The sequence below is a fragment of the Antrostomus carolinensis genome, unplaced genomic scaffold (assembly GCF_000700745.2).
Source record: "Antrostomus carolinensis isolate BGI_N321 unplaced genomic scaffold, ASM70074v2 scaffold21077, whole genome shotgun sequence".
Lineage (NCBI taxonomy): Eukaryota > Metazoa > Chordata > Aves > Caprimulgiformes > Caprimulgidae > Antrostomus > Antrostomus carolinensis.
Genome location: NW_010325639.1, coordinates 741 through 12803, shown reverse-complemented (window position 1 = coordinate 12803; position 12063 = coordinate 741). Strand labels below are relative to the sequence as shown.

The following is a 12063-nucleotide window of genomic DNA, read 5'->3' as shown; positions in this document are numbered from 1 at the left end:
ACTACAGTTTCTACAGGGCAACTCTTGCTCAATCATTTTAATTTAACGTGCATTGCATTTAACATAATACATTTACCTGTCAATTACCACTTGAATATGCAATCAGAATCAGAATATGCAATCAGAATCAGAATATGCAATCTTGCAATCATTCCTTTCTAACTCAGCTTTAAAATAACATGTTTCTGAAGTATTATTTAAGCATGTCAGTAATTTATACCCATGCTTCATCTTTGCCTGACAGGAATGTACACACAGATGATACAGGAGTTAATGAAAGGTCATTACAAGGTTTCACAGACTGACCTTACTGCAAGGAGCAATCCAGTAAGCCATTGAAAGGAACGGCAGTCCTACCGCAACAGCAAGAACAACCAGAAACTTCACTGCCATGGTCTGCTGCCGTAAACCTGACAAATTCTCATACCAGATTGAAAGAAGCTGTTGCTGGCAGTTTGGATGTGCTACAAACTGTAACAAAGAAAAGAAGCACAACAAAACAACATTGCTACCAGAATATCTTTTGTTAAAACAACAGTTATATGAAGTGCATTAAGAATGGGGAATAGCAACCACTCAGCTTATATTCAAAGCAGCATTAACAGGGGTATAAGACATGTCTGCTTGATCAACATAATTACTTACTTTTTTAACTTCATACTTAATGGCAAGTTTTAAGCGGCTAAGGCTGGGGCGACCATGTTCTCCATTACTATGGCTCTTCTCTACATCACCATTCAAAATAGCTTCCACTTCTTCTGTATTTCTGCACAAATCAAGGAGTCCAACTACAAAATCCTTGCATTGCATAGACAATTTCTTGTAATCATTCTAGAAAAGAAAAGAAAGCAGAAAAGAGATGATTCACTGTTTAGAGCAAACAAGAGACAGTTCTACATCCCAGCTACACACTTGTGAGCATAAATAGATGTTTTACATCTTGTTATGCTTTTTTTTCTGTTAGATTAACAGCACTTCATTATCAGGCATCTACTTCCCCTGAATGTTCACTGGAGTAGAATTCATCTCACCTTGGCTATCTTGGACATCTACATCATCAAGTTTTACATTTGAGTTACTTCTCTACACTTGCTTTAGAGCCAAATGAAAGTAAAAAATCCCCCACTTTTAGAAATATTGTATGACATTTTAATGACTGTTTCAAGTTTAGATGAATAGCAGATAGTAAATTATTTTTTCTACTTTCTGACTGCAACAGAAGTTTAGGTAATTAGCTCAGATGCACAAAGTTACACTGTAGAGAACTCAACTCTGGACAAGATGAGTATCCTACAGAGAGCATGTCTAAGCAACCTCCCAACCTTCTTGAGAAGTACATAAATAGATTGAATTTCCTTAGGCCTTGAATTACTCTTGTAAAGATTTTCCTTTTCATTGTCCGACATCTATTTTAGCTTGCAAACACAAGATTTGATTGCTGTCTTCCAGTAATAGCCTCAGTAGTGCTACAAATAGCATGGTGATACCAAATCTCTAATTTAAACTCCATGGCCTCTAGCTCAAGTATCTCATGACAGAGTTTTCTGTGTAAGCCAAAGCACTGCTCTACAACTGCAGGTTCAGTTGCTTAATGCTTTAATTACCAAATATTCTTCTCAGTCACTGTTTTCAAAAAGGTGTAAGTCAAAACAGAAAAAGATATTTTGATCATTGCAATACACAGTTTGTTAACCACTTCTTACTTGCAGCAGTGTCTGGTCATAAAATATGAATACATCTAGACAGATAAGGAGTTAGACAGACACAGATGTATAGCTAAAGCTAAAAAATGTCTCCAGATGTATCGCCCCTGGCCTAGATCTTACAAGAGATTTATTCATTCATGTGACAACAACTTCTGATATTTTTGTGATCTCTACTGATTTTAATAAGTGTTAAAAAGATGAAATTACTGTAGAATTTTTCCCAAAAAAAAGAATGAAAAAATCCCAACAGTGACACATTTCCCCCTCTTCAAGTCTGTTCTTCATAGCATTCCCCCTTCTCCCATTCTTAGTCTCTGTTTAGTCCCTTCTTTTTAATTACTTCCTTCATACTAACTGCCATCCAATGCACACCCTGGAAGAGAAACCATTATATTGACTACACAGAATACCCTAATTGATTTGCCGAGGATGTCCTTCATGCATTTGTGCTTTATCACCCACACCACAATACCAATTTATTACTTGGATATATTAAAGGATTGCATCCAAGTTTTACATTTTACTTTACTTAGATGGATGCAACCATTCATAGACAAATAGTTATAGACACTGTTGTATGTCTACATAAAAATGCTAGTGATTTATTTTTTTAATAAGGTAATATAAGCAAGATGGCTCAGATCTGTCATAAAAGAGAAAGGAACTTTAATGTCATTTCTCTACAAAGACAACAGAAGCTAAATACTACAACTAACTACTTTCATGACATGCTGTATGGTTTTTTATTGTATCATTTATTTTCCCATTCAGAAGAATAACAGGGGAGGTTAACCAAAATCTTTGCACTACAGGAAGACATTTTTTGAGAGTAATATATCACCTTCTGTTTGGTTTTCATTTTTGTAGCAGTAGCTAAGAAAAGATTCAGTATTTAATAATTTTAGTACATAAATTTCCCCTTCAAAATGAAAGGAAACGTAATCACTTGAGATTCGCAGACAAAGAAAAAACATAGAGTCAACCCATGCACCCCTGCATGATTAGGTCCCATGAACTGTTCCAAACTGATATCCAACCCTTATCCAAATGAAAAAATGAATATTTTTCAATAAATTTAAGAACAAAATAATTTGGCCTTCATAAATAACTATTACAAAATATTGTAATATATTTGTAATATATTGGCATGTCCATATTTTCTGGTAGAAATACATACATATATGCACAATCACACACTCTTCATCAGTATTTTCCAGCTCTGGTGAGTGAGACATGACATGGATTTTCAAAACAGTATGTGAGGAGACCATTACTCCATGGTGAAGTACAATGCCTTTGGGTAGTCTCAAACCAAAAATCATACATGATAATTTATTCCAATGAAAAATATGGTTTTTTCTGAGTCTAGACCTATTTACCAAAATTAATACTGAATGGGAACTTTCAAAAATAGCCAGATACCCGCACTCACACTTTGCAGAATTATCCCTTCTGAATTTAGGTTTGTACATGGTTTCACAGTATATATTAGCTCACAGTAAATTCATCCAGAAACTCCATCAGTTCATTTTCTTATTTGCAAATGCAAGAAACCAGCTTCCCCTCCCATGAAATACTGTCACAGCTGTGAGCGCTGGGGGTTGCTGAGCTGAAATCTCCTTGGCGGTCAGGTTACAGCAAACGAGCTTTGGGGAACTGAGCGGTGCCAGCGTCACCACCTTCGCCCCAGCCACAGCACAAGACAGTTGTAACACAGCAGAGTCAGCTGAAGGCAACGCACCTCCTTGCTCTAGTTCACAGTTTGCTGTCTTGAGACATATTATCTTACGAAGAATTTATCCTCTTAGGGAAGGTTACAGTGAATAGATAGGATGATAATTTCTTAAACGGCTACAGGAAGATTTGTCAGGGTCTGAACACAAGGAGGATAGCTCTAGCCAGGGAACTTTGTTTCTAAGAAATCAAGTGTCTTAAATTGCAGGGACTATTGCTCGGGTCGCCTTTTGCCCCTTTTCTCCTTGGTCCACTTAAATGTGTAGTGACAGCAGAAATTATTAATACGTTCTTCTTGCCATCTCCGTGTCTCTCTGTCACACACACACACAGAAGCTTCCCCCTCCCCCAGAGTCTCACATGTCTCTTACCATTAATGTGAGCCAAGGGAACATGGTAATTTGTTTGGCTTAACTTATTTTTGAAAATGGCCACAGGCTCATGGATAATTCCACGAGTTCTCTTTTACTGCAAATTGTAAATATAATGAATTAAAAAAGCAGTCCTGGGAGACTTGAGAAGGCAGCTAGCAATTAAAGTACAGTTGGAGGCTCTAAAAAGAATCAGCCCTTAACTCTGCAATAAAGCATGTGTGCGTTATTGTACGCATGTGACAACATTGGTTCAGGGCTCCCAGTTTCACCAAATTTTGCCACACCAAGGATGAGAGGGCAGCACTGGCTGCTTCCACCCTGCAAAATGAAGGTGAATATTTTCGGTGAGCTTTGTGGGGCATGAGGAACCAGGGGAACAAGATGCTGGTGGCAGAGGAATGGTAGGAGGGGTGGGGGTGACTGCGGTTGCTGCTGCTTAGATAGGTCACCTGCCCTTTGTGGTAGGAGCAGCCACAGATTGTCTTAGCATCCCAGGTAAGGGAGCAAGCAGGCCATGGTCACTCTGAAAACCTCAACTGACCATGATTTGCCTTAGCTCTGACCACATAAGCAGGAGAGCACGGCCAGGAGAGCAGCAGAGCATCATCACAGCCATTTCTCCCAGAAGAAAGGAGACTTCTCCATGCAGCGTCCTGTGACCAGTTACTGTCTCCTGCTGCCCCCAAGACTGTGCCCAGGATTAACATGCTCTCAGTACACAGGCTGACACTGAGCCCCACAGATGAGACAAAGCAGTGCTCCAGACCATGTCCTGGCCTTGCTTAGTGAACTGTAGAGATCAAGACTAGAAACGCAGGTACTGCTATACGAGGATTTGGATTTCACAGTACCTTGTGAATGTAAGTGGGATCTAAATGTTGGATTTAGGTGTCTTAGTAGGTAGACAAACACATTATTCCCCTTAAAAAGGTGACCCTTACTCCTTCAGTGCCTCAGTTTTTCTCTAAAGGGTGATGTTACCTTTTCTTTAAGAGAACTGACAATAACCATCGTGAAGACTGGCACCTGATTTACATAATGGGGGTTTTATAAATGAAAATAAACAGAAAATCAGGCTTAGAGATGATAAGTTGAATTTTGCTTCTCATCAGAAAAGCAAACCCAGATGACCTTATTAGGACTATTAATTTACAGCAAATCGTAACATATCTACATTTAATTTAAAGATACATTTTCTACTCCATCCCATTAAACAATAAAATAGTCTACTGCCATTATCCATTTTGAACAGCACTGGGCCACAGTTGTCTCTCTCAAAAGTCCAGGCCACATCTCTGCAGGACAACATTTGTCAGATATCATTTATATCCTTATGGACCTAGTAGAGATATTAGCTCCAGGGTGAGCAAACGATTTAGATAACAGAACATATGAGCACAATCTCCCAAAATAAAAATATTCTATATAATATCAAGCCTTGTAAAGCTGCACACATAGCCATGTCATAAAAAGCTAAATTAAATGGAGTTCAGAAAATCTTTAAGATCTCAGAATTACTCAGGAAGCCTGAATTAGCTGTTTTCTTGGCACAGAAACATTCCTACACAATGTTTGATACAACTGTCCAGTCTTCCTTCAGAAATAATCTACTTTCTGTTTTCTCTCCTAATAAAGAATGATCCTCCAAAACACTTGTAAAAAGTTGCAACCAAATGGAACAGGCATATAATGCTAGATACCACCACTACAGAGGTTTGAAGCATAGAAAGAAGTTTGTTCCAAAGACTGCTTTCCATTGATTATGGCATTTCCTATTTTGCATGAATCACAGTTTCATGGCCAGTGTTATCTCTAAGCTTAACTGATGGTGTAAGACAGGAGACAAAAGTAATTTTTAAGATAGTCACGAAGCAACCAGCATCACAGTTCTGCATCAACCCTTTCCATTGCCTCTGAGGAAGACCTGGGAATCATCCACTGGTTGCTGTAGGCACCCACTGGGAAGCTCCCTTGCAACAATACCTCATCAGCGCTATAAAATAGGTGACTTTTAAAACAGCGTATTACCAGAAAGTTCAATTTTAATTTAGGCAAGGTTTTAAATACTTTAAATGGTGCAGGCAAACCCTAGGTGGAGCTAAAGATTTGCCATGTCCAGATAATCTGTGCACTAAAAATATACTTGCTTTGATTACACTAGCACATGTAACACATTTTATAAAAACCCCTTTTTTTTTTTTTTTTACGCAGGGACTACACAATCTGGCTAATTGTAGCAAACTCCTGAAATAAAGTAAGGGTATCAATTTTTAGATAAATTGCTGCAAACAGGGATATGAGCTTACAGGAGCACAAACAAGCCCAGACTCAATAAAGACGTCAGCATCCATTTCCTGCAGCTTGTACACACAACCTTTGTACTGCCGGCACTGAACCTAAGCCAGGCACCTCCGTCAAGCCCCCAGCCTGTCTAGATATTGTAAATGTTATCACTTATCAATAGCGTAAATGTTAACTCTCGTCAATGCCTTGTCTTTAATATTTATCCAGAACCACCACATGGTTTTAATACCTACAAAACTGTTCCCAAAAGACCTTATGTCGCCAGACACCTGGTCCCAGTAAAACCTTCGAATAAGGGAGAGTTAAATTTCCATGTTGCCTTGTGCTCTTGCTCCTCATTGTTCCTACTCACCTTCACTCTATAGAGTATGTATGTTCCCAGCAGAGCTTGGCTGATTAATGCCCAGCAATATGGAGCTGCTCTGTCTCTTGTCTAGCCTCCTGTTTCTGCTGAGGGACAGTACCTCAAAATCTCTGTTGCAATTCTTTATACAATACTATACTAGAAGCAGAGCTCTAATTTTAGAGGACACAAAAGAGGAACTAAAAAAAAACAACCAAAAGTCACTCAGGGATGAGCTAAGTCACGTGGAGGAAGGACCTTCTCATGGCCCTTCAGGGTAGCCTGCAGAAGCCTGCTCTCTGAACCAGCCCACCTCTTCTCACCCATGTGTTCCATTCCCTGCTCTGGTGGCACCAGGGACAAATACTGTGCTCCCAGTTCATCTCAGTGCTTGTATTTTTTTTTTGACTGTTCCAGATTTTATTTATCTTCCATGATTTTATTTATCTTTATAATAATCTTAGCTTGTGTCGCTCCAACTGTGGTAAACAGAGATATACAGTCCCCACAAATCAGACACGCTATTTATCTCAACATAGCTGTGAACTTAACAGGCTGCATACATGGTGTACGAAAAATGTTTTTCTGTTCTGTTCTAAATTTACTCCTCTTTCAGTTAATCAAGTCCTTTTGTTAACATCTTCAGCAGCTGCTAAAGAGAAAGAAACAAGAGTATGTGGTTTAAATACTCTTCTCTGAACTACACATAAAAGCAGTGGATGAAATTTCAGTCCACTGAGTTACTAAGGACTTCTGCCAGGGACTTCATGGGGCAGAATTTCATCCTCTGCATTAAGCTGAAAAGTTTTTCCCAGAATTTCATCTTATTGATATAAAATAAGAATTGTCCTCTGCTCCTATTCCAATTGTTTAGATGCTATTTTTAAGTTCCTCCTGCACATTCATCCTCCTTCTTTTCCCTCTCCAATAAATATTTTGGCTTCTTACAACAGATTGGTACCACAAAGATACACCTATGAGCACAAGTCAGGAGTAATTAATTCAGAATTGCAGCATCTCAGCGAAAGTTGTCTGAGCAGAGATAAGTTCACGGCCTTGAGAACTGTATCACTGCTAAGAAGATTAAAATAAATATTGATCATGGCAACTTCAAACTCTTCCTAACACAATGTTGGAAGTTATTCTCTTACTGTTTTGGATGGGGTTTGATCTCCTGCTAGTGAAGTCTACGTATCTTGCTCTGACACAGTAGTATCATACACTAGCATCTGCTTTCAACAGGGTTCCATAAGGTAAACCCAGTCCAAGTGATTTTAACTAACCTAAGTCATAATTAACACTGCATATGTTTGCATTTACTGAGAGCAAAAAGCTTACATTCTTACTGTCTTCACACAAATAAACTGCAGTAAATATTTTTGCAGGTTGTGCACCATTGTATCTACATAATTAAAAAAGCCCCAAAGAACATTCATGCTTCAAGGATCTAAGGGGCCTTGGATTCCTGTGTCTCAGCTAATTATTTTTTTTTCAAAATCATGCATTTTTGTAACATTAAAAATTTTATATAACACTGAAAGTCTTCATCTTCACAGAGTCCACATATAACTAGGTACAAAACAAGTAAAAAAAAGGAAGAGGTTAGTAGAAACACCAGAGAAAAGCAACACATTAAAAAAGGACAAGAAGGACATTATTTAGAATTCTTTTAGTAAATAACTGTAAAACATTGTGAGATGATCTTTAAGGTCCTTCCAACCCATTGTCCTATGATTCTAAGTGAGAAAGTTTTCAGTCCAACTATGAGAAAATAATGAGAATGTACAAGGGTTTAGCAGAACCATGCAATTTGGCTTGCATAAGTGACTGAAGTGTCCCACTTCAGTCTTCTCTTTCCCCTGTCCTAAGCCAGCTTCAGTCATGGGTTTGAAGGGACTCCCTTACTATCCTGCCTGATAGGAAGTGGGAAATGAGTTCACTGGTACCTTCTACATAAGCAGTAGGAATTACAAGTAGCATAGAGAAATAAAACATTCCCAAAGATTGAAATCTCCCCTTCATTAACAATTATGTTTTCCCATGTTATCCTGCTGATTTATGAAGATGACGCTGATCTCTTACTGCTCAATGAATAGGAGAAAGGCTTTTAACTGAACTTTGCAATTCCATGTCTGTCAGAATTGGTATCCCTCTACTCACCTTAAATTCTTTTTCAATGTTGGCAAGCACAGCCAACTCATTGCTGAGCTCTAATGCAGTCATTACAGGGTCTTCACTGGACAGAGACAGATAAGCAGGGCTGGCCAGACCTTTGTAGGCATTGATTCTTGACCTAGAATGGCTGAAAGAGTCATGCTTTTGTTTCTGATTGCACTCACTGCATTTGCAGAAATAGTCATGTGGTCTATCAATCCGAGCTCCTTTTCTCAGCAGAGTGTGTACAATCTCATACTCATGGCAGTGAGCGGCCAGAATGATCGGTGTAACATCATGGGAAAACCGTGTGCCATCTTCATCGTACGCATAGAAGTCATCTTGCTGGAGCTCTGACTGGCTAGGACTCAAGGCAAGTCTCTTCCCTTCAGCAAATGCAGGATGGTTTAGGATGGCTTCCACTATCCGAACATAACCTTTGCTAATAGCCAAAAGCAAGGCATCCCCAACCCGAGACAGGTTCTCCTTCTTCAGTAGAAGTTCTGTGATCTCCAGGTGCTCATTGGCAACCGCCAGCTGCAAGGCATTCTGTCCCATATAGTCCACACAGTTCACATTGAGTGAGGGACATTCTTCCAGCATTTTGCGAATCACTGGAATATTTCCATATTCTGCTGCATCCAAAAAGCGCTCCTCCTCCAGAGAAAGACTTGTTGAGCGGTCATTAAACATATACGCTGGCCCTCGACTGGCCTGCCTCCTCCCCTTCTCCCGGAGAATGGTCTGTCGTCGTAGTGCAAGTCTATTCTCGTTGCCTCGCCTGTGTGGAAATAGAGAAATTATTCGTTCTGTTGTATGCAAGGGCACATCCACTTTATAGAATGAATCAATCATAGAATCATAGAATGGTTAGGATTGGAAGGGACCTTAAAGATCATCTAGTTCCAACCCCCCTGCCATCAGCAGGGACATCTTCCACTAGACCAGGTTGCTCAAAGCCTTATCCATCCTCACTTTAAATAATAATTAATAAAAATATTTTAATTATTTATCTGCTGCATATTTTTAATGCAGCAAGGAGCCCAGAAGCCCTGACTTTGATGCACTTTGTAACCACTGTTACTACACAGCCCTGGAATCAGTAGCCAGCTACATTTTATTTCAACAAGAAGCAAAAGCACTAGTCAATCATCATTTAAGACTACACTTTTTTCCCTATTTCATCCTCCACAGCTTTTGCATAATTTTAGTGAAGCTGGATTGTGCTTCATGTTACATAGATAGAATGAGTTTTAAAGGTAAGGTTCTTTCTCAGGTCTATGCAGAAACCACTCTCTGTTTTTCCAGCACTCTTCTATCCAAATTATCATCATCATTTGGTATCCCACAGATCCCTCTGATACATGCAGTTACTTCATGAAAGAAGTGTTTCCTGTTTTAATCTAGAAAAGAAGAAAGCATTATAACATTTTAAAATGCCAAGATTTCACTTTCTGGTTACAAGAATATTTTCAGCAGAAAACATCAGTAAGTTTGAGAATTGCTGCAAGAGCAAAACTACATTTTCTCTGGATGAACGTGCTACTTTTTGACACTTTTGCTAGATCTAGCAGATATTTTGAAGGACTTTACTGGAACAACTGGGTATTTAAAAAAAAGAACATCAGATCTCAAGTGCATTGTTTAAATATATATTTTAAATACAAAAATGACCTGGAGAATAGGGATGACATGCAATGATTGCCTCTGTCCAGAGACAGCCAGTATCAACAGCACAAGCAGTGAGAATAGCCCACATCTGCTCAGCTGGTCAGAGTCCCAGTGACACCACATGAGCCTAGGTGCCCTCAGGTGGCCCTTCCGAAAGCCACCATCCCATCAGGATGCCAGTCACCCAAAACTCTTTACTTGATCTACTTCGGCGCTAAGTCACAGCTCAGAGTGAAGACAAGTCTTATTGTGAAAGGAGTCAGCAGTCACAGGATGAGGGACAAGGGATTGCACAAGACAGTGGGGCACACAAATGTAGAAACTCTCTAAATTTCCTTCTGCCTCAGAAAAGCAGATAAATTGACTTCATTTGCTCTTATTATTCTCACCCCCATCACTACTTCAGCAACTAACTTACTTTCTGGTTTCTCTTCTTTGCCCTGCTGATGTTTTTCTGACATGTATAATCTAATGCCCAGCCACAAATTGAATGTGTACAAGATAAATGCTTACTGACTACATTGTATGACATCTGCTACTCCTCATCTCCACTATCCTTTTCATTATTACTTTTCATAACCTTGATATCCTATTTATTCCTCCACTCAGTCACTTCCCAAAAAATCCTGCCAATTCTTGATTGATGATAGCTCTGAAATGCTGTCCCTTCTTCTAATTCTTCTACTGAAACCCTCAGCCATTTCTTGCCTCTTGTGTTAACTATTGATTACTTAATTAATAATTATTTAATTATTAAAACATAAAGTGAACCATATCGAAGCTAAGTTTGCTGAGGAATGCTACAAAATATACTACATTCTTTTTAACAAGAACAAAATCTAATTCGTTGCTTATTTCAGTCAACTAAGATCCCAACCCTTAATAGAAATTCAATTGCAAATAATTTTCTCTCCTAGAATTGCTCTGCTAAACTACATCATATTCAGTACAACTTCATCTTTTTTCTTTTTGAATGGCAGCTTAATGACTCTTCACATACATATGCTCAAATACACTTCACTATTTTCAATATTTCCCACTAAAGAATAACCATGAGCAATATTTTATTCATTAAATACTTAGTAATGAGCATGAATTTAAGTATTTAAATGACAGTAAAAAATCAGTCCTTTGTGACTCAAAACATCTTCACAAAAAATAACATTACAAGCTATAATTTCTTCTAGACTGTTTATATTTAACTTCAGTAAAAATTTCAGTTTTGCCTTCTCAGTTCCAGAGATACAGTCCTCTGCTGCACTGGAAATGCTTCAAATTCCCAAAGTCTTAAATCTAAAAGGACAATTCTTTTGAAAGAGAATCACAGTTATGGAATGTGGAATATATCAAAATTGTCAATGATAATATTGTTCAATAAGCAAGACAGTCCTAATATCGTGCTACAATGGCAAGTTTACAGCCTTAGTTCAGATTAAATCAATCATTTCATGATACAGAATAAAGTTAGATCCCATCCTCTTCTATTCCTCAAGATCTCTACAAGGCTGCCTCAGTTACTGTGGGTTCAAAGCATATGAGAGAGCACAGATATATGCTAATGTCTTATACGTGAATATGCCATGTGGCTGGTTAAAATTTTTCCACGCCTATTTCCAGATATTTTAAAGTAAATAAATATTCATATTTGTTGAAAAGACAACCTTTGGAGAGGTTTAATAGAAAACATGAAAACTGAAAGAATGAAAATGTTACTGGCATTGGTGACAGCATTGGTGTCAAAAACTTAAATTCACTAAATAGAAAAGAGTCTTTTGCT

The 12063-nt window shown here is 38.4% G+C and overlaps 1 protein-coding gene across 1 annotated transcript in view; it reads right to left on the bottom strand.

Annotated features, from left to right (window-relative positions):
* The window catches only part of TRPC6 (transient receptor potential cation channel subfamily C member 6), a 37082-nt gene extending 27693 nt beyond the window's left edge, over positions 1-9389 (bottom strand). The window contains exons 1-3 of the mRNA XM_010171311.1: positions 8622-9389; positions 646-831; positions 307-471 (exon numbers count right to left, since the gene is read on the bottom strand). Of these exons, the coding sequence (XP_010169613.1) occupies positions 307-471; positions 646-831; positions 8622-9308 (1038 nt within the window). The 5' untranslated portion in view covers positions 9309-9389. The remainder of the gene's footprint in view (positions 1-306; positions 472-645; positions 832-8621) is intronic.
* Between the last annotated feature and the right edge of the window lie 2674 nt (positions 9390-12063).